The sequence below is a fragment of the Branchiostoma lanceolatum genome, chromosome 13, assembly GCF_035083965.1.
Source record: "Branchiostoma lanceolatum isolate klBraLanc5 chromosome 13, klBraLanc5.hap2, whole genome shotgun sequence".
Lineage (NCBI taxonomy): Eukaryota > Metazoa > Chordata > Leptocardii > Amphioxiformes > Branchiostomatidae > Branchiostoma > Branchiostoma lanceolatum.
Genome location: NC_089734.1, coordinates 787202 through 810002, shown reverse-complemented (window position 1 = coordinate 810002; position 22801 = coordinate 787202). Strand labels below are relative to the sequence as shown.

The window sequence follows — 22801 nt, the reverse complement described above, 5'->3', positions numbered from 1 at the left end:
AGTGCAGAAAAGTGCCTGTCAAGATCAATTTTTGTTTTCCATTTTTTTTCAAATGGATGCTTTTTAAAGTGGCTTTGTGGTGCATTTGTCAATAATAGGGTGTAGAATGTAGGTTGATGCTCTGTTTCTGTAAAAACTATACTGACGTTGTGTTTCGCTACACGATCCATTTGCAGGAATGACATAGAAAGAGAGATCCTCAAAGAGCCAAACTGGTTTTTAACTCTTTAAGGTGGCTTTTGGTGTTGCTGGAGTCAAAAGTACTGCGTACAATGCAGCCATTGTAGGTTGATGCTCTGATTTAGTAAAAATTATACTGACGTAGTGTTTCACTACACCATCCATTTTCAAGAATGACGTAGGAAGAGAGTTCCTCAAAGAGCCAAACTGGTTTTTTAACTTTTAAGGTGGCTTTTATAATGCAGGTGTCGATAATATGGCGTAGGTTGATGCTCCTTTTCCGTAGAAACTACTGACGCAGGATTTCGCTACACCATCCATTTCAGGATGACGCAAGAAGAGTGGTCCTTAGAGAGCTGCAGCCAGTTTGGATGGAAAAGGATTGGCAATAATTGATCAATCAGTCAACTTCTTTGACAGCGATAAAGCAATAGGTTTAACGAGGACTCCTTTATCATGCACTTCATCTTTTTTCTGTGTAGTCTTTTGTCTGCGACTTTATTTCTTATTGGAAACTCTATTAGTTTTATCTACCTTATGTAGTTATCTGTGCAAAGAAGGTTATATGTTTACCTCCGTCGAGTTTGTGTGCGTGTGTGTGTTCAACACAATAAGTCGAGAATGTCTGGGTGGATCATTGTCTTATGTTATGTGTTTTCTTTTGTTTGTTTGTTTGTTTGATTTAGATCTCCATTAGTGTCACAAAGAATATGTGTGTAGGTCTTGATAAGACCTCGAAATGGCAAGATTTTGTGCCTCCTAGTGGTTCGTTATGGTACTGCAGCACAACTTTTCAATCTTTGGATCTTTTGGGTAATGCATAAACTCATCAGAGTTTAACCCTATTTCTGCTGGGTTAGGCTCATGTTCCCAATGTTACATCAGCTAGAACAGAAGTTAGCAGTTCAAGGGTTAATCAACTGCAAGTAAACTTCCGAAAGTGTTGAAAGTGTCAGCGTGACTTCTGCAAGTTTCCACAGGTGGCGGCATTCTTACTTTTTTCCCCCACTATTCTATTTCCGGAGTTGGAAGACGTTCTTTGCGTGCATGACTTCACAAATTGTTGGCACACGTTTCGCGGGATTTGTCGCCCTTACTCTGCGATATGTCGCCCCTGAAAGGTGTTGTCGACATCGTGTGCACCCCGGCGTATCAAATGTCACGCGAAGGGCCAAAGGAAAGGTTAGCGCAATTAGCGACTATTAATTAGGAAGGAAGACCGGTCCCGTAGTTAGAGTTTACGCGTGTGAACTGGCTCGTCAACCGGTACTGTATAAACTCCTATTGTTGCATCCCATTTGTGATCATGCTCTTGGTACCGTATTAACCGGAATACATGCAGCTATAAAGCCTATACATTACTGAGTATTCAATGTTGATCCGGTTTCAAGTTACAAGCCCAATTTAACCCTGTCAATGTCACTTACTGATGAAAAGTGAGCCACGTTGACCTGTAGTAACACTTAAAGTTGGAGGTTTAACCTTTAAATAGGTATTTTACAAATAAGACTTAGTCATTATGTACGAATTTTACATGAATAGCTGTAACAGTTGTAGATAAAGTGTATCATTAGCTGAAGCTGCACACATTCGTTGGATTTTAATTTAACGGCAAACTCAAGTTAGCTTGCTCCTGTCTCTATATAGCTGACATTTTAGTTATAAGATAGAGGTTTATTGCAAGTTCATGCCCTTGGGCTAATTGCAAATACATGGTAAAAACATAGGGAAAAACATACATGCGTCAGTAAACTGTGTCTGAATTTGTTGTAACAATAGGCTACTGGTACTAGGTTATAGCAAGGCTAGTCAAGGCCATGTAGACTGGATGACATTTGCTCATAGACTGAGTTGGTTCAGGCTGATTCATATGTAGAGGAATTTGTGCTCCTTTTAAATGAATGCAGGAAGAAGGAGGGTGATAATGAATTTCTAGACTGTTGAAAAGTAGAAGTCTTTCTTGGCATTCTTTCAAGTTCAAGTTTGTTATGCGGTTGTTACACCACACTGTCTTAAGATTCTTTTGGAGATCTCAGCCCTCTTAGTCTTCCACATTGTGGCATATCAGGACCTTGAGTATTTTATATTTCCCTCCCTATACCTTGTATAGCTTTTGCTTCTGGCTTTTGACTGTCTTTTTGAGAGATTTGAGACCTCTCGATTTTCTGCGTTTCGGAAAATAAAGACCATGGCATATTTGTACCAGGTTTCTGCTTTCAATCCAAGATGTTATCCGTATAATTGAATTTGCAGCCGAAGCTCAGAGTTACAGTTTCCCTCCCCCCACATCCTAACTCTGTCAAGCATCAGTGCTGTAATGAGGCCTTCTCTGAGCGCTGCGCTGAATCACAGCTACATTTTTGCCATGCTTTTGGAATACTGTCATCTCTGGGCGCTCTATACTCATGACACAACCCAGCTGGGTGTCTCTTTTCTCTTTAACCTTCTCCCTGCTGCCTAACCTCGTAACCAGTTCAAATTTGGTCAAATTTTGGTGCTAAACTGCTACCTCAGCATGCAGTAGGTTAAGCTAAACATTCTCGGCAAGCGCACGCTCCATACTCATGATACAACCCAGCTGGATGCCTCTCTTGTTCTGTTTAACCTTCTCTCAGCTGCCTAACCCTGTTACCACATACAAATTTGCTGCTAAACTGCTACCTTAGTATGCTGAAGGTTAATCTAAAATTCTCTGCAAGCGCACCCTCCATACTCGTGACACAACCCAGCTGGATTCTCCTCTCATAGCTTTCCGTCAGCTGAAATTCTCAGCAAGCATTCTGGCGTCAGTGACTTTGACATTGATCCTGCAGAGTCAATCAGTTTGTAGGTCAATCCTGTCTTAAAGGAGCTGACTGTTAAGATTAAGAAATGTGGAGACTTATTTAATCAGATTACTTCCCCTTCGGGTGTTAGCCTAGATTCCAGTCCTGTCGGCAGCGGTGTAGTTACGCTGATGACATTGGAAATGTGGGAGTTTAGGGGTCGGGTTTTTCCTGAAAGGTTGGGTGCTTGAAATTTGGAAAATGATGGATCAAATATTTTTATGACCATTGCTACAAATTAGTAACAACATTTGTGGTATTTATGATAATGTTTGGAAGGATTCAGTTGTTGTTATTGATATTTATGTTATTACGATAATTGTTCCTATGTGGGCCATGCCTTTCAGTTTACTTGTAATGTTTGGGAGAGTTGTTTAAGTTGTTATTTACCATGTTTTTGTTGTTGTTCATGTTGTTATTTACCATGTGTTGCTGTTGTTGATATCGTTATTTACCATGTTGTTGTTGTTATTTACGCAGGCCTATGTTCCTCCACGGACCATGCCTCCCCCCAGTCCCAGCCAAGGTAGCAGTAGCGGCCATTCCAGTGGCGAGCAGCTTAGCAAGACCAATTTATACATCCGTGGCCTTACCCCCAACACGACTGATCAGGACCTCATCGGCCTATGCTCCCCGTGAGTAAACAAGCAAATAAACAACAAACATTACACTACACACTGCACTTAAAGTTACATGTAGCAACTTAAAGTTACATGTAGCAACTTAAAGTTACGTGTAGCAACTTAAAGTTACATGTAGCAACTTAAAGTTACATGTAGCAACTTAAAGTTACATGTAGCAACTTAAAGTTACATGTAGCAACTTAAAGTTACGTGTAGCAACTTAAAGTTACGTGTAGCAACTTAAAGTTACGTGTAGCAACTTAAAGTTACGTGTAGCAACTTAAAGTTACATGTAGCAACTTAAAGTTACGTGTAGCAGCTTAAAGTTACGTGTAGCAAATACATGTAGCAACTTAAAGTCACATCAGCAAAAAACAACAAGAACAAACTAAGGAAATCTCAGAGACTTGGCTTGGTTTGGTTCATTAAGTAGATCTCCATTAGTGACTTCCTATCAAACTTTGCATACATGCACAAATTCTGTGGGTTAACCACAAAACGACGAATCCCTCCAAAACATCAGCAAAAAACAACAAAAAACGACAGAGAAAATCTTGTGGGCGTGTCTCAAGCGATATTTTGATTCCTTTTCCCGATGGTCAGCGGTTTCTCGGCTCTGGAATCCCTTTGATGTTGGGTTCCGATGTTTGTTTGTTTGCGGGAAGCTCCCTGCATATAGGCTGTATTTGGACGGAACCAAATTGTCCCGACATGTTTACCCTCCAGCTTATACTTAGAAGCAGTTTTTTCCAGTTCTAAATCTTATTCCAACATCTCGATTTTGTTGAAGAGAAATTCTAGGGCTCCAGGAAAATTTTGAATCTATTATCGACCCTCTCAACATTCCTGCATTTTGAAAGGCAATCTTCAATTTTTCCATTGTCATAATTATACTTACACACTGATATATCTTCAACATGGTGTAATAGCAAGAATAAAGAAATAAATAGCAAGAATTTTGTGGTCAAATGATGGAATCCAGATGCTTGGGACAAAAATCCATGCTTTCCCTTCAGGGCTCAAAATAATCATCTGTCACCTGGTAATCTTCAAGCAGATATACGGTAGCAGTCAATCGGGCTTGTTTTGAGCGTCTTTGGCCGTGCTTTGAACCTTGTGTTTCACAGCTACCCTGACATATTACAGAATCTGTTACTACCTGTTAACAGCGCACACCTCCAGAAAAACACTGCTCAAAACAAGGCTGAAAACTACATCTGCCTCAAGATTACTGTAAATGCACAAATGTTCACGGTGGTTATATGTTCACGGTTTTCGCCGTAAATAAGCTCTTCGTCGCGAGCTTAAAACCACCACAATTTTTTTTGCCCTCCTACCCCCTTGTCTACTAATGTCTCAAGTTCAAACTTGAAGCCACCGCGAACACTACATTTTCTCCCTACAGCAAAATTAAAACCATTGTGAACTTAAATGCATTTACAGTAACTTGCAAGTTGTCAGAAATTTTACCTGGGATAAAAAAATCGTCCTGCAAAAACCCTGATCCCTGCCATACGAGAGCATTCCACATGAATAGCAAGATAAAATAAACCATTTCTGCTGACCAGAAACCATTCACACAAAACAGATATATTCCACCTCACACTACCTGAACAACACTCATCTGTTATACTGAGTTATCGATTTCGCATCAGTGTTATGAATTATGGCTTTTATCATTCATATTAAAATCGATCCATCCTTTGTTAGAATTGTGATGATCTGTTTTCTTGCATGCCGCCTTTGTTGTTGAGGTTTTACGTCGTGTTTTTGTTCCCTCTGTCCCTGTTGTTGCTATAACTTGTGGGAAAATGAGGTTATATTAAACAGAACACTATCTCTGTCTTACACATTAAACAGAACACTATCTCTGTCTTACACATTAAACAGAACACTATCTCTGTCTTACACATTGAATAGAACACTATCTCTGTATGGCACATGGCATGCTCTCTCTATTGTCCATGTGCATGTTAAGTAGGCCTGGATATACTCAATAATATTGAATGCGAGATGGAATAAAATATCGCACCATGTCTTCACTACAGAACCATTTTAACACATTCTTTCTACTTCTTCATGATAGATTTAGTTTCTAAGACATATTATGCCACACCTATCTAATTTCTTGGTTAATGGAATTTTTAAAAAAATGCTAGATTGGAAAATCAATATGAAAACAGAATCTCAGAGGAAAGTTTGTACTTTGGTGCACACAATTTCAGGGAGTGAACAGGGTCAGGTGCAAGTTTTCACCCCAGCCTTCTGTTTTAATGAATGTTCTTGTGCAAAAATGTAAAAAAAAATCTGTTAACCAAGAAATTTAATTGGTGTGGCCTTAATCATTAATATTTCTCCAGAAACTATTTTCTTGACTTGGACATCTAAATATTCTATGTTGCATGAACATGTAACTTGCATGTACATTGTAGATCTTCTATATCATGATTACAATACATGTTGTACATGTATCTTCACACTATTATTCAAACTTATACATGTTTGTATGAAATTTTTGTATGACTTTGATATTCTTTCCTGAAAAGGGACAAACTATGTGGACATTATTGAGTTTGTGTTCAGACCAGGATAGGACATGGGGAAGGGGTTCAGGAATTGAGAGAAGAAGAATAATTATTCCTAGCAAGTTTGGAAGAAATTATGCAAGAACAACCACAAAGTGCACTAGTGACCTGAACAAAATCTACCAATATCATAACAGTCATGATCGTAAGTTTTAAAAGGTCAGTACAAGGGGCAATGTGCCCACGCTCTCTAAAAAATGACGCCATTCACTTGAATCACTTTTGATATGAGAAACCTTCAGAAAAAGCACTGGAAGGCTCTTGGGGTGGACCAAATTTAGAACGCCCTCCCCGCTAGATAATGTAAGTTTTCCACAGTGCATTCACCAAGAATATGCATTTCCAATTTGTTACTACTGTACTACAGAATTGGTTCAAGTGTAAACTTGAAACGCTGCGAAAAAAATTCTTTCTCCTTTAACTGCAAAAATAAATGAATTTAGAATAATGAAATACATCTACACAGTTTGTCTCTTCTAATCGTTAGACAAGTCGTTGTCTCCGAGTTTTTCTGTTCTTGTTCCGTCCGTTGTTCGTAACACTCTCTTGTTCTTACCTGTTCGTTGTGAAGTAAACTGTTGTCTTTTCTCTGTGCTTTTTACATTTTTGCAGGTATGGCAAAATTGTATCAGTTAAGGCAATATTAGACAAAAACACCAATGTTTGTAAAGGTAAGTTGCATCATCCTTGTTCTTTTACCATGTTATTTTTCAAGTTATTTTTGCTTTTGTTTCAGATATGGGAAAATCATATCCACTAAGGCAATTTTGGACAAAAACACTAATAAATGCAAAGGTGAGTTTAGGTTCAAAAAGGGAGAGAAACGTTCTAGGGAAGGAGAAAAGTACGTAGACAAGTTAAGGCTTACTTAGGAGAAAGTGGTGCCTTTTCACTTGGAATGTAGATTCTGAAGAAAAACACAACATTACGGAAGGCAAATTATTCATCTCTTATTACGTTTTATCAAGTATTCAAGTTAAAGATTTATACCCTCTAATTTGACAGAGTGTGCACCTAGATGATAAAGAAAACTAAAGCTTATATATGAATACTTATTCACAAGGTGGCTGTATAGATAGAAAATGCAGGCACTGTGCTGTGCCGCACGGGCCACCCTGCAATGGTCCTCGGAAAGTAGCGATCGTGTTGCATACAGGTACATGTAGCTGTAGCAAAATCACCAGGGTGTCAGGAAGTACCCTCGATCCTGTAGCTTATGTATCTTAACTGTGTAGGTGGGTGGCGAGGATACATTTTTGTGTGGAAACACTGAAAAGAAAACAAAGTTTACAATGGAAATACAGACTAATGAACTGGCACCCTTAGGTATGCAGATGTAGCTACGAAGGTGATCCTTTGTATGTTTTTTACACTTTCGAAACTCTGTGAAGAAACAGTACTTAAAAATCTGCAGTTTCTTGTGTCAAATCTGGAAAATCTGCTGCACTAGAGATCTCTCAAACCCACTATTTTCAAAGTGTTGGATTTATATAACCCGGTGGATTAATGTTAATGGAGGTTACACCTTCTACAAATGTGAGAAAAAAACAGTATGTAAAAGTCACATGCTTCTCGGGTATCTAAACAGTGTGTGGGGTTCGGATTTGAACAGCTGTTATGGAAACATGTTGGTCTGAGGATCGGAAATCCGCTAGTCTGTTACATCAGCAGCTGTAATGTAGCACTTTGTTAGTGTGTCCAGTAGTAACCTACACTGTAGCTATTTGTCGGTGGCTACAGTTGTAACCTACACTGTAGCTATTTGTCGGTGGCTACAGTTGTAACCTACACTGTAGCTATTTGTTGGTGGCTACAGTGATAAACTGTCTCAATCCCTTGTTCTGGAATACGATACGTTCAAGTGATAGCTGTTTATATTATGGTCAGCACATGACTTATAGAGTGTGATTACAAATAGCAGATATTTCCTTTTTTAGTTAGATTATCTTGTAATTGTCTATAATGTTGATATATCATAAATTATACCTCCAAAATTGGCATGGCTTTGAACTCATGTATGGTTTGCTAGAAATATTGTTTGTAATGTGCTGCATATCAGGTCACCTTAGATTTGAATTGACAGCAGAAATTTGCAGATCAGATTTTACGTAATCATGACACTGTGCTAGTGAGAATCCAATTACATTTCGGAAATAAGGGCTTCAAAGAATTGAAAGTGAGCAGGCTTTGTTTCCAAACGTTTTCTAAGACTTTGTCGTAAGATTTATGAGAATGATTTTGGGAAAGCAGGTACGGTTTGTAACTGCTGCCTGTCATTGTCTGTCCCCAGGATATGGCTTTGTGGACTTCGAGAGCCCGGGTGCAGCCCAGAAGGCAGTCTCAGCCCTGCAGGCACAGGGCGTCCTGGCACAGATGGCAAAGGTCAGTCAACTTTAACCTCTAACACTGATGGCAAAGGTCAGTCAACTTTAACCTCTGACACAGATGGCAAAGCAGTTATCTGTAACCTTTGAGTGTGACACAAATGGCAAAGGTCAGTCAACTTTCACCTTTGACACAGATGTCAAAGGCTAGTAGTCAACTTTAACCTCTGACACATATGGCAGGTTAGTCAACTTTAACCTCTGACACAGATGACAGGTCAGTCAATTCTAACCTTTGACACAGATGACAAGATCAGTCAACTTGAACCTCTACATTTTGTTATATCCTGTTCTACTTCCCCTTCACAGCAACAAGAGCAGGACCCGACCAACCTGTATATCTCCAACCTGCCGCGCAACATGACAGAACACGACCTTGAGAACATGCTGGCCCCGCACGGCACCGTGGTCTCCACACGAGTCCTGCGTGACAACGTCACGGGCATCAGCAGAGGAGTAGGCTTTGCTAGGTAAGATTACTAACTAACAAACACCTGCAGTTATTGTTAGGTCTGTTAGGGGGCACTGTTGTGTGGTCTCCACATGAGTCCTGCATGACAAGGTCACAGGCATCAGCAGAGGAGTAGGCTTTGCTAGGTAACAAACAAGCATCTGCAGTTCTTACCAGATCTGTTAGGGGGCATTGCTGTGTGGTCTCCACACAGATCACATGCGATAATTTCACGGGCAACAGCGGATTTGTAGGCTTTGCTAGGTAACAATCCAACACCTGCAAACATCATCAGGTCCGCCAGGGGGCATGACTGCATAGTCCCAGGGGTATTTATGAATTGTTGATATGGAGAACATACCTGTTACTGACAATCTTGTTCTTTCAGGATGGATTCTACAGAACAATGTGAAGCTATTATCAACAAATTCAATGGCAAATATCTTCAAGGTAGGCACGTTCTTTTTATTTGATTTATATTTTTTGATATGTTGTTTTCTGGACAAGCTATGATCGTGATTTTTGGTTGGTATATTCTATGCTCTTGTGGGCAGAAGGTTAAGTTTAGGCCTCCCAGCAACTTTCTTTGGAACTGCAGGGGGCATTTCCGTAGCAGACCTCAAAATGGGATGAATCAACTAGTTTTTATAGTTGTTGTTTAAAGTTTGTTTGTGTGTTTTACTCAGGGGTTCATCTAAATCAGGAAAGAGGGGCGTTGCACCCTCTTGTTTCAGCCCAGCTCCCCCTTTTCGAATTCAGATTTTAGCTTAATATGAGCATACAGCCTTCACTCGGCAATGGATTCTTCCATAAATACATAGAATTCACTCCCTTGCTTGTGTGTGCTCCCTCTTGTTTCATTTTTCTAGAAAAAACCCTGTTAACTATTTATTATTTTTGTGTTCCAGGGCATACAGGGCATTGTGAAGCTTTGCTAGTGAAGTTTGCTGATGGAGGAGTGAAGAAGAAGAACCCATACCAACAGCAGGAGAGGAGGGGATGGGGGACAGATGATGTGAGTGGGGGAGGGGGGATAGGGATGGGGGACAGATGATGTGAGTGGGGGAGGAAGGGAAGGGGAGGGTAGGGGGGGAAGGGGGGAGAGCCCATACCAGAAGCAGGAGAGGAGGGGATGGGGGACGGATGATGTGAGTGGGGAGGGGGGAGGGAGGGGTAGAGGGGGAGGGAGGGGTTGGAGAAGGGGGGAGGGAGGGAGAGCCCATACCAACAGCAGGAGAGGAGGGGATGGGGGACGGACGATGTGAGTTGGGGAGGGGGGATAGGGAGGGGAGATAGGGGGGTAGGGGTAGGGTAGAGGGGGGAATAGGGAGGGAAGGAGGGGTAGAAGGGGGGAGAGCCCATACCAACAGCAGGAGAGGAGAGGATGGGGGACGGACGATGTGAGTGGGGAGGGGGGATGGAAGGGTAGAGGGGGAGGGGGAGGGAGGGAGGGAGAGCCCATACCAACAGCAGGAGAGGAGAGGATGGGGGACGGACGATGTGAGTGGGGAGGGGGGATGGGGGACGGACGATGTGAGGGGGGGATGGGGGACGGACGATGTGAGTGGGAGGGGGAGGGAGGGGTAGAGGGGGTAGGAGAGGGAGGGAGAGAGAGAGGGAGGAAGGAAAGTGTAGAGGGAGGGAGAACCCATACCAACAGCAGGAGAGGAGGGGATGGGGGACTGACGATGTGAGTGGGGGAGGGGGGATAGGGAGGGGTAGAGGGGGAGGGGGAGGGGGGAAGGAAAGGGGGGAGGGAGGGAGAGCACATACCAATAGCAGGAGAGGAGGGGATGGGGGACAGACGATGTGAGTGGGGGAGGGGGGAGGGAGGGGTAGAGGGGGAGGGGGAGGGGGGAAGGAAAGGGGGGAGGGAGGGAGAGCACATACCAACAGCAGGAGAGGAGGGGATGGGGGACAGATGATGTAAGTGGGGAGGGGGGAGGGAGGGGTAGAGGGGGAGGGGGAGGGGGGAAGGAAAGGGGGGAGGGAGGGAGAGCACATACCAACAGCAGGAGAGGAGGGGATGGGGGACAGATGATGTGAGTGGGGAGGGGGGATAGGGAGGGGAGATAGGGGGGAGGGGGGAAGGAAAGGGGGAGGGAGGGAGAGCCCATACCAACGGCAGGAGAGGACGGGATGGGGGACGGACGATGTGAGTGGGGGAGGGGGAGGTGTAGAGGGGGGAGGGAGGAAGGAAAGGGGGAGGGAGGGAGAGCCCATACCAACAGCAGGAGAGGAGGGGATGGGGGACAGATGATGTGAGTGGGGGAGGGGGAGGTGTAGAGGGGGAGGGAGGAAGGAAAGGGGGAGGGAGGGAGAGCCCATACCAACAGCAGGAGAGGAGGGGATGGGGGACAGATGATGTGAGTGGGGGAGGGGGGAGGGAAGGGTAGAGGGGGGGAGAAGGGGGGAGGGAGGGAGAACCCATACCAACAGCAGGAGAGGAGGGGATGGGGGACGGACGATGCAAGTGGGGAGGGGGGAGGGAGGGGTAGAGGGGGAGGGCGGAAGGAAAGGGGGAGGGAGGGAGAACCCATACCAACAGCAGGAGAGGAGGGGATGGGGGACGGACGATGTGAGTGGGGGAGGGGGGATGGGGATGGGGAAGGGGGAGGGATTGGTAGAGGGGGAGGGAGGGAGGGAGGGAGGGAGGGAGGGAGGGAGGGAGGGAGGGAGGGAGGGAGGGAGGGAGGGAGGGAGGGAGGGAGGGAGGGAGAACCCATACCAACAGCAGGAGAGGAGGGGATGGGGGACTGATGATGTGAGTGGGGGAGGGGGGATGGGGAGGGGGGATGGGGAGGGGGGATGGGGAGGGTAGAGGGGGGAGGGAGGGAGAGCCCATACCAACAGCAGGAGAGGAGGGGATGGGGGACAGATGATGTGAGTGGGGAGGGGGGATGGAAGGGTAGAGGGGGAGGGAGGAAGGAAAGGAGGAGGGAGGGAGAGCCCATACCAACAGCAGGAGAGGAGGGGATGGGGGACTGACGATGTGAGTGGGGGAGGGGGGGGGAAGGGGGAGAGTGACGGCAGGAGAGGAGGGGTAGGGGGTGGGGGACAGACAATGTGAGTGGGGGAGGGAGAAAAAGATGGGGAGGGAGGGAAGGAAGGAAAGGGAGTGAAGAAGTGTGGACCGGAGAGAGGTAAGGAAGGAAGGAAGGAAGGAGGGAGGGCAAGATGAAACAAAATGAGGGAGTGATGAAAGATTCGAGAGGCATAGTAGATCGTTGTAATGTTGATGTACTTTAGCCCTCCGTTTATAATCACTGTTACCAAATGAATAACCGTATGCCGATGAATCTGTGAGGTAATTTTGTGATGTCTGATTCCAGGCGGTGCACCTCCCTTATGACCCCACCTTGCCGAATGGGTGAGTAACGAGACTTTCTTATTTTTTAGAGAAATCTAAACATGACGCACAACAAGATTTTGCTACTTTGGAGAGCTTTGGAGACAAACTCTGTCTCTTTATCAACCCGGTAAAGTCAGATCTCTTCTTGGAGTTCTCTTATCAAGTGACTTGATGTTGACTTTTTTACAGTAACTGTACATTTTTTCAAGATTTAACTTCTATGCGTTGTCTAGGTTTAGTCAAAAGCAAATTTGACTGAGGATCTTATAACAAGTCTGTGTTGGATCAACAATTGTACATGAACATAGTATACAGTATACTAGGGGTTTGTTCCCCCTGCATGAGGTTTGGGTTAGACATATGTAAGTTACTGATGGTACTGATGTATAATTACATATTATGTCATACCTGGGCCGCAAAAATCTTCAATACGGGTGTTCCGGACCGGGTGATAATTTTTCGTATCACATGCGGTTCTAAGTTGTATCACACAGGCTTCCATAGAATACTTAGAATGCATTTTGAGTGCGCCAGATTCGGAGGTTGGAACCAACGTTGTTACGATTTCTTTGTTTGAGGACACAAAACTCCCTCAACTTCTGGTGCATTCCGCATCGAAGTGTGTGTTTTTCGGGTGGGTATGACATAAGAAATAAAATACAACACAGTGTATTCCGCATTACCCTCAGTCCCAGGCCTACCGCACCTACGGCCGTGGGGCGATCCGACCCGCGGTCGGGCTGATACCTCGGGTGATACGGAATACCCCGTGTTGTATTCTATATGTATATCATGTTGCCGTGGGGCGATCCGACCCGCGGTCGGGCTGGTACCTCGGGTGATACGGAATACCCCGTGTTGTATTCTATATGTATAACATGTTGCCGTGGGGCGATCCGACCCGCGGTCGGGCTGGTACCTCGGGTGATACGGAATACCCCGTGTTGTATTCTATATGTATAACATGTTGCCGTGGGGCGATCCGACCCGCGGTCGGGCTGGTACCTCGGGTGATACGGAATACCCCGTGTTGTATTCTATATGTATAACATGTTGCCGTGGGGCGATCCGACCCGCGGTCGGGCTGGTACCTCGGGTGATACGGAATACCCCGTGTTGTATTCTACATGTATAACCTGTTGCCTGTGCTGTGTTGCAGCCTTCCCCCCACCCCCCGTGTGATGCACCATCCGGTCATCCCAGCGTCGCCCTACAGCCCCATGAGCAACACACCTTCTTATAGCACAGTGAGTATACGTGCCAGAGTTACTTTCATTCTCATTGTCAAATGGCATACTCCATAGTTTTTGTGTGCAATTCAGTTTTTTCTAGGATTAAATTGCAAGGGGAGGCGGAGGAACCTAGTGTTGGGAAAGTGTTGAAGGAGGGATCCTGTGATGAATTTTCAGTGCTTTTGTTTCATGTAGACATGCACACAGTGTAGTTGTAGCTTGCCAGGAGGTATAAACGAAGTGGTGATGCCATGGGTCTGTGAGGTCAAATGTCATAGGTCATGCTAATCTGATGAAGGCTACAGTACTGACAACTGAAAATGTTGACTCAGTCTCACTCACTACCTGGTTCAAAGTATTCTATTATGTATTTACTTTGATGATACTTAAATAATTACAAAATTCTTTGCGTTTGGGACTGCATCTGTTGGCAGCGCCACCTATAGCTGCAGTGCAAAGTGAACCAGTCAGAATTGCCCTGAGGAAGGTGACAGACGGTCGCTTTAATGTCAGTGAATAAAACGCTCGGTTGTGCACAAAGAGTTTTTCTATTCAGTCACTTACCAACCTGATAAAAATGTTCACGGATGTTCTAATGTCGACTGTTGCTGTGGCTCATCTTTCCATTTCTTTTTTCCGGAGGTTCAGACCACCTGGATCCAGCCTCACCCGCATTATGTCATGCAGCCTCACATGGGATCCGTAAGTAGTCTCCTTCATCTGGGAAATAACTTTGCAGAAGAAACTAAGGTGGTAAAGCACTTTCGAAAGAAGTCTGTGACCCTACATTTGCATCAGAGGGGCATAAAATTATAAGTTTTAAAATCCAGCACGTTTAAGAAAGTATAAGCTTTTTGGTATTAGCTGAATGTGATCAAGGTACATTTTTTCAGTTCCCTTTTATTTTTGTTCCTTCCAAAGCGAGCATGATGACCACTGACTCTGGGATGCACATGCACCCTGGCGTGGTGCCTCACCTGCAGGACTTACCTGACACACCTTCACACCTGTAACACCTGTCCTTATGACTGTTAATGTTGTTTCAGGCGAGCATGATGACCACAGACTCGGGGATGCACATGCACCCTAGCTTTGTACCTCACCTGCAGAACTTACCTGCCACACCTGCACTCCTGTCTTGTACACCTATCCTCATGAACGTTGATGTTGTTTCAGGCAAGCATGATGCCCACAGACTCGGGGATGCACATGCACCCTGGCGTGGTGCCTCACCTGCAGAACTTACCTGCCACACACCTTCACACCTGTAGCACACACCTGTAACACCTGTCCTCATGAATATTGATGTTGTTTCAGGCGAGCATGATGACCACAGACTCGGGGATGCACATGCACGCTGGCATGGTGCCTCAGCTGGCCAGTCAGATGAACCAGCTCTCCATCTCTGGACAATCGGTAGGGGAAGAACTCTAGTTGTAGCGATGTTACTGTAGCAATCGTCAGTTGTTGTAGCAATATTACGGTTACATGTTGGTCCATCACTGCTACAATAGACGTTTAGTGATCCTTTAGTCATCTCTCCATCTATGGACAATTGGTAGGGGAAGAACTCTAGTTGTAGCAATGTTATTGTAGCAACTATTAGTTGTAGCAATGTTACTGTAGCATATCGTCAGTTGTTGTAGCAATATCATGTTACATGTTGGTCCATCACTGCTACAATAGATGTTTAGTGATCCTTAGTCGTAAAAGTCCTCTCTCCATCTCTGGACAGTCCAATCGGTAGGGGAAGAACTCTAGTTGTAGCGATGTTAGTTGTAACTTGTAGCAACTGTTAGTCACTGTAGTAATCGTCAGTTGTTGTAGCAATATCATGTTACACGTTGGTCCATCACTGCTACAATAGATGTTTAGTGATCCTTTAGTTGTGAAAGTCAACTCTCCATCTCTGAACAATCGGTAGGGGAAGAACTCTAGTTGTAGCGATGTTACTGTAGCAATCGTCAGTTGTAGCAATATTATGTTACATGTTGGTCCATCACTGCTACAATAGATGTTTAGTGATCCTTAGTCGTAAAAGTCATCTCTCCATCTCTGGACAGTCCAATCGGTAGGGGAAGAACTGTAGTTGTAGCGATGTTACTGTAGCATGTCAGTCTTGCACTGTTACTATGTAGTTGTAGCAATATTACTGTTACATTTTGGTCCCTTACTGCTACAGTAGATGTTTTACTGATCCTTTAGTCATGAAAGTCATCTCTCCATATACCATATACCAAACTCTTTATAAGGAGGCGAAATATGATTTATCAATTTGTCACGTATTTCTCAAAGATAAGACTTGATTGAAGACTGAATTGGAAACTAGTTAAGTGATAAATAAACAAGTTATACTAGACTTACTTATAAGGATATGTTGGTTTAAAAGCCTTTGTTTTATGTTAAAGTTAATATTCAATTTGGTGATTGTTCATTGTAGGTGTAGGTTTAGGGTTATCTTACTTAAAACGATTGTGTTGGTTTGTTGTGAAAGTTTTGTCATCTTTGGGTAAACGTAGGATGGTGTTACAATGTAGAGCAGCTAAAGAAGTAGTGAGCATAATAACTAGTCAGCGTTGGTGTCAGATACTACAGGAGATTTATTCAATTAACTCTTTTTGAAACAAATGTTAGGGATGTGTTCTATGATGGAGTAAATTTTAAAAGAGAATTGGGTGCAATCAGTGTAATAAGAGCTTACATGTATGTTACCCTGCGCAGAATGTTATGTTACGCAGAAGGAAGTTTATGTTGAACTATTTGGAAGGAATTTACTGTTGACAACCTGTCATATTATGAACGAGAAAGATAACAATAAATGTGGAGAAAATGTTGTGATAACAAAATTGTCAAATTTGACTGGTGACTGATATGTGGATGTAATCACACAAAAATTATGCAAATATGTTAGGAAACCTGTCTTTTGGGGTCAGAAAAGTTGTAAAAAATGTCATCTTTCAAGATTCCAAAAATTCTAACTTGGCTGGATTTTTTTTGACTTGGCACTCCTGATGGCACAAGTCAATTCAGTTAAGTTAGCTGAACATAGGCCAAACGCTGCTATACCAAGTAACTTTGAGCACGGGCACATTCGTTGGACCTTCATCGTATGACTGAAAAGTGAGGGCATTCGTCGTGCAAAATTCAACTGTCATGTTACAGAAAGGCAGTGCTAGATCCTTGTCACCAATAGATTCTCTCACAGTCTGCTTTAGAATTCATCAAAATCGTACAACGGTCTACAACAAATGTGACCACGTCATTACTTAACAGACTGTGAGAAAGCTAGGTCAGGTTTTAATATGAAAACCGGTTCCACTTTGGAGGAAGCAAGCGATTTACCGAAAGTTCTGCACAAGTAGCGGAGGTAGGAGTCGCTCCTGAACGTTACACGGTGGCGGGAAGAAACTACCAGTACTGCATGGAGGGAAAGAGTGGTCCGGATTGTCTCAAGAATGACTTCATTTAATCTCCTCTAAATCTAAGGTTTATTCCTGCATGAAATAATCAGTCATAACGGTGTAACGGTCCTTCAGCATAACACAAAAGCCACACAGGCACGCGGCAGTTGGGTATATTATTCCACGTTCTCAAGTTATTTGTTTATCTTCTCAAGACATTGCAAGGTCTGAAAAGTGTCTTCTTATTAAGGTATCGAAAGTATTAAGAAGGCTGTCAACACAGATGTTGATTCTCTCCATAATATGTCTTTCAACAGAAATGGAACAAAACTTGTGTTGATTTTCACTAAAACTAGCTGCATGAGTCTTCTGCTAGATAAAGCTGATAACTTTGAATTTGGAAAGACGTTTTGAAAGCCCCATATTTTACTATTTTGTCTAGGCATAAACATGTATTAGACTTTGAAAGGTTTTGGAGATGATGCTGAAATCATATTTCTTGTGTCTTTCCACATCTAAAGTGATCAGACTTGAGTGCAGAATTGAAATCTTGTCAGTTACATTTAGAAGTGTTAAAAACACAAAAATGGGTCTCTCACAAGAGTTTTTTTGTGCAGTGGTCTCACGGGTGTGTTTTTCCCATGTTCCCCTGCAGTACATCCCAGGCACAGCCGGTGTGCACAATCCCTACGTGCACCATTACCCACAACCCTCGGGGGTCATGCAGACTGTTCCAGTAGAGGTCAGTGCTTCCAACTTTCTTTCAAGGTCGTCGCAGCTCAATGACACCCCAACTTTAAGTTCCTAATGTTAAGTAAACATTGTTTGACTCATGATGCAAAGACAAGCAAAATGACATACTATTAGAAATTTATGCTCTTTTAAACATCTTTTGCTGTTTCTTCACTGTTTCTGTCCTTCCTGTTTTTTATTTCTCTTTTTTGTGTTCTTCCACTCCTGTTCTCCGCCCCCCTCCCCCAGCCCATGTTGCAGGACAACAGGGCGTCGTCAGTACACTCGGTACAGTGGGGCCAAGGCCATAGACTGCTCGTCAGTTCTCCTCTCTTTCTTCTTCTCGTTTGTTTATTTCGATCTCCATTTACTACTTTTCCTGGAGTCCTTTCAATGAACACCTGAACATCTACACCATATTCAAATGTGATGCATCTAAAGCAATTCTTGCTGCTTGATATCAATCACATCTATTTTGTGTGTTAGAATAAGAAAAGCTGTGTGAAGGAACAAACAAAGGGTCATTTTGCAAAGAACATTCAGTCTTCAATGGACAGTGCATTCTGTAATGTAGTCTTTAATGAAGGGCAGATTTCTTACTAGACCTGGATTTGTTTTGGTTTTGTTCTGATGATGACAATGATAATGATGGTGTTGTATCTGACAGTGATGTGCCTGATGGTGATGATGATGGTATGCCTGATCATGATGAATGATGATGATGATGTGGATAATGATGGTAATGATGGTGATGTGCCTGATGAAGATGGTGTGCCTGATGATCGTGATGAATGTGTCTGATGGTGATGATGGTGCTGATGATAGTGACGATGAAGTGCCTGATGATGATGTGTATGATGATGATATTGGGGTGTCTTGTGCCTGATGATGAAGATGGTGTTCTGCTTGATGATGATGATGTTGATGATGATGTTGTATCTGATGGTGATGGTGATGGTTATAATGGTAATGATGATGATGTTGATGTTGGCAATGATGATGGTGTGCCTGATGATGATGACGATGATGTGCCTGATGATGATGATGGTGTGCCTGATGATGATGACGATGATGATGGTGTGTCTGATGATGATAATGATAACAATGATGATGATGACGATGATGACCATGATGATGTTTCCCACCTGTAGGACCAGTCCCAGCAGCAGCAGGGTCAGCAGGTGGGCGTGGCAGACGACCACACCCAACACTACTCCTTCCAGCAGGGCAAGTGAGACATTACGGTAAGTCTCCAGACCTTAAACACAAACCTTCAGTCATTCTTAAAGTTTTAGCAGTCATGATATTACTTATCCATGGCCGGCAACCACACCCAACACTACTGCTTCAAGCAAGGCAAGCGTGTCGTTACGGTAAGATGCAAGTCTCCAGATCTTTAACGTGAACTTTCAGTCGGTCTTGAAGCAGTCATCATACCTTAGCCAATGCCCAACATTACGGTAAGACGCAAGCCCAACACTACTCCTTCCAGCAGGGCAAGTGTGTCATTACGGTAAGACGCCATTCTCCAGATCTTAAAAACAAACCTTCATTTTTTATAGAGACATTCTCAGTCAAAGCTAAGAACTCATTTTGAACAATTGGAAGGTGGAGCCCATCCCTCTTCTTCAACTGCCTTTTACCTCACCAACTGAATTCGCAAAGTCGGGTTCCCATTTTTACACCTGGGTGGAGTGAGAAAAGTTAAGTGCCTTTCCCAAGTGCACAACATCGGTGGCATGTCAGGGGATTCAAACCCAGGACCTCTGGTCTGGACCTAACACCCTAACTATCATGCCAACACGACGTACAGTTGAAATGATGTTGTAACTATACAGACTTTAAAATCCTCCCATATCTCCGTTTCATGGCCCTGGGCCACACTGTGGTGCAATCACTGCAGCAGGGGGCTAGTCCACTGGCAGTGGAGTGTGTTTAACTTCCATACTGTTTCATAAGTATGAATCATTTTTATAAAGTCTTTGGTATGACTCAATGCCCCTCTTATCCAGACGTGTCCTACCCGGGCTCGAACCCGGACCTTCTGGCTCCTCATAATTTGAACCAGATGTGGTAAGTGACAGATGCGCAGACCACTACACCAAAGGGACACCCCCAAATGTACAGACTTAAAAAGAAACAAGTCTGTTGCCTCCCCATCTAACCCTCCTGTCCCCTTGTTCCTTCCAGAAGTCCTGCTGTGGTCTTACAGTAGCGGAGAAGACGAGACAGTAACCTCAAGCCTTGAAGGACTCCAGACGTGTACAGTACGGATCTTAAGGACTCAGCAGACGTCTCACGGAAGACGCCGCCGTAGATCTACTAGTTAGAAGAGACAGGAAAATTCAACTTTTATTTCCGTTCCGCTAGGTTCCTTTTGATAAGACCGAGAAATACAACTATTTTTTGTAAGACGTGTAAAAGATGCAACAGGTACAAGACAAGTGTAGCACACCCACTACTGGATACAGGATTTGTGAGAACTTCAAATTAGTTTATTTTGCTACTACAGAGAGCTTATTTTTAAATCTGTCTCATCATGACTCTATAACTTAAGAGAAGTGTATGAAGCTGAACTCGTGACAGTGTATACATATAGGAACTACAGTGGCACAACATGCAAGATCCTTGCCTGGTGGCGGAGACGTTTCAAGTTCATGGTCAAGTAGTAACCTTCTGATGTCATAGCTTCTTAAGTCTTAAGGAGGTCGGATGTTCCTCCGAGGTTAAGTCTGTAGTTAGTTAAGATTTCTTTTTGTCCTCATGAGTTTCTTTAAGGAGTTAACGGTTACTTGAAGACTATGCCGCCAGGTTACTTGTTAAGGAAGTCGGCTTTGTCGGCGAAGAGTTTTTAGGTATAAAGTAGTGTAAATGTTTTTTGGCATTTTAATGGAGATTTTTAAATAAGGGCCAAAGCATCTCCACCTAGCGAGACTTTGAACAGAGATTATGAATTGCTCTTCTAGAGTTTTTTATAGATGCAGGTTTTCTTTTGTTTTATTTCACTCGGTTTGCCGCATTCGGCAAAGGAGAGGTTTAGTTTTCAAAGGTTATTTTGTTTTTAAGGAGGAGGTGCAGCCAGTTTTCATTTCTTAAAGTCCCAAAATACTCCTTTAGTTTTAAAGTGTCGTCTGTGTTCCAATGCCTTGAGAATCAAGGTAAAAGTGTGGAGCGATTTTATAAATTCAGTTCAACGTTGAACAAAAACGTGGACTTTGGAGTGAGAACTGGCGGCACCTCTGCGTAATTTTTAGGTAGAGATGATAGATTTTTAAGTTGGTCTTGCCCTGAGCCTTAGTTGTACCGGAGTCGTGTGTGTGTCGTGTGCGTGCGCCTGTGCGAGTGAGCTGTGACAGTGGTAGAAGGTGTATATTTGCTGTGTGTACAGATTCGCAAGTTTAGCGCCTTAAAGTCTCTGCCGTTAGGGGTCGTGTGGGGAAGGGAGATCCGAGCTTGCCTTATGAGGCGTCACTCCAAATATCCATCAAGATTCGTCAAGGAAGATGTTGTCTGAATCTTAAGGGCGCTGTCTTTGAAGCCCTTCATTTGTAATCCTTTTCCTACGGAAGTCATTTTGCAAATTTCCAGATACTATACCTTGTTGAATGCCCTACTTGATGAACAGTCAAGTTTCACATGGCTTTGAAAGAGCAAACTTTGCTCTAAGTTTATTTGTCGTTATTTCTGTCAAAAATTTTACAGTAACAGAAATTTAAACATTTGTTTAAGATTCAAAAGGTCCTTTTGCTTTTTTATCTTCGAAATGACTAGAAATGAATGACTGCAGCACACAAGGAATAACTGTCACATTGCCCTTATAAGGACAAAGTTGTCCTGAGAAAGAACTCCCATTGCCCATATTAGGGCATGGTTGTCACTGGAGAGGAATCGAGTCTCCCATATAAGGCATATGGTCCCACTTTGAGGGTGGGCCCGACTGAGGCAAGCTCAGTTCTCCTATTGGACCACACGATCCAGATACTTTGTTACATCAGCCAATCAGAGGCTCCTTAGCTGATGAGTCATACGGAGACACACTGTGTTCTTTACCTGTACCAGCAAGGTCAAAGGTTAGGCAGGCAGTGTGGAGATAAGGCGTGAGCGGGCCACTGCAACGTAGTTTCTCGTTTCTCGGATTTTCTTTTGTAAAAGAAGTTCAGAAGAATTGAAAAAGGGCCTCCTGTGATAGCTACCACAGGAGCCAGAAAGTCAACATACCCGACTGGTTGAATGAATTTTTAATGTTTGAATTGACCTTTAGCACTCTAAAGTAGCTGTTTGGCACCCAATTCCCTATTGGTTACAGAGTTAGGCAGCAGGGAGAAGGTTAAAGGATTTTTTCAGCTGTTGATACCAAAATATGAGCATTTTCAGATTGGACCTTATCCTAAACAGCACATGTGAAATTTTCTTTCTTCGTCTTCTTCTTCTTCAAATTAGTGAAAAAATGAAGCAGGCAAATCCAGAACCGAGAAACTGCCTTGCTGCGGCCTTGTAGTTGTAATCCTCAGTCAGAATTGTTCCATTCCACACTGTAGGTCGATGCAATGTTGTGGGGAAAATTATACCTCTTTTTGCAAAGTTTGTTGCAGTGAAGGACGAAGATTCCAAGAGAAAATAACAAAAGTGTTACAATTATGTACAGTAAAAACCGGTGCAGTACGTACTAACCAATCAGGGAGTCTGGTTGGGTCACATGATCACAGAGTACTCAAATTGTTTTTTGCAATGTTCAAAGAGATCAAATGTTAATTTATTTCCAGGTAGAAATCGGAGTAGGATGGTTTTGAGACGGATTTTTTATGGATGTTGTACAAATGAGTGCCGGTGCTGAAAGGTCTGTATAGTTAGGAGACGCCGTAGCGAGTAGAACAGTAGGAGTAGCAGCACAGTCGCGAGGACTGTCCGCAAGTTTCAGCCTCGATTTTCACACATGGAGTGTCACATGGGATGCAACAGTCGGTTCCAACGAAGAGCAAAACTAGACGCTTCTAGCTTCCACCAAGGTGCAACGTTCAGAGCTTGTCCAGAGATTC

At 43.4% G+C, this 22801-nt stretch overlaps 1 protein-coding gene across 9 annotated transcripts in view; it reads left to right on the top strand.

Moving 5' to 3' along the window:
• Positions 1 to 22465, top strand: part of LOC136446807 (RNA-binding motif, single-stranded-interacting protein 1-like) — a 121213-nt gene extending 98748 nt beyond the window's left edge. For 5 of the 9 annotated variants that reach the window (XM_066445389.1, XM_066445393.1, XM_066445396.1 and 2 more), the window contains 13 exons: positions 3486 to 3640; positions 6950 to 7008; positions 8504 to 8595; positions 8907 to 9067; positions 9437 to 9498; positions 9957 to 10063; positions 12381 to 12418; positions 13560 to 13647; positions 14275 to 14334; positions 14950 to 15048; positions 17689 to 17775; positions 18917 to 19009; positions 19956 to 22465. In XM_066445389.1, the coding sequence (XP_066301486.1) occupies positions 3486 to 3640; positions 6950 to 7008; positions 8504 to 8595; positions 8907 to 9067; positions 9437 to 9498; positions 9957 to 10063; positions 12381 to 12418; positions 13560 to 13647; positions 14275 to 14334; positions 14950 to 15048; positions 17689 to 17775; positions 18917 to 19000 (1092 nt within the window). In that variant the 3' untranslated portion in view covers positions 19001 to 19009; positions 19956 to 22465. Of the gene's footprint in view, positions 1 to 3485; positions 3641 to 6825; positions 6885 to 6949; positions 7009 to 8503; positions 8596 to 8906; positions 9068 to 9436; positions 9499 to 9956; positions 10064 to 12380; positions 12419 to 13559; positions 13648 to 14274; positions 14336 to 14553; positions 14651 to 14949; positions 15049 to 17688; positions 17776 to 18916; positions 19010 to 19955 lie in introns of those variants that run through there. The other 4 variants (XM_066445391.1, XM_066445392.1, XM_066445395.1 and 1 more) reach the window with 4 other exon arrangements.
• The last annotated feature ends 336 nt before the right edge of the window (positions 22466 to 22801 follow it).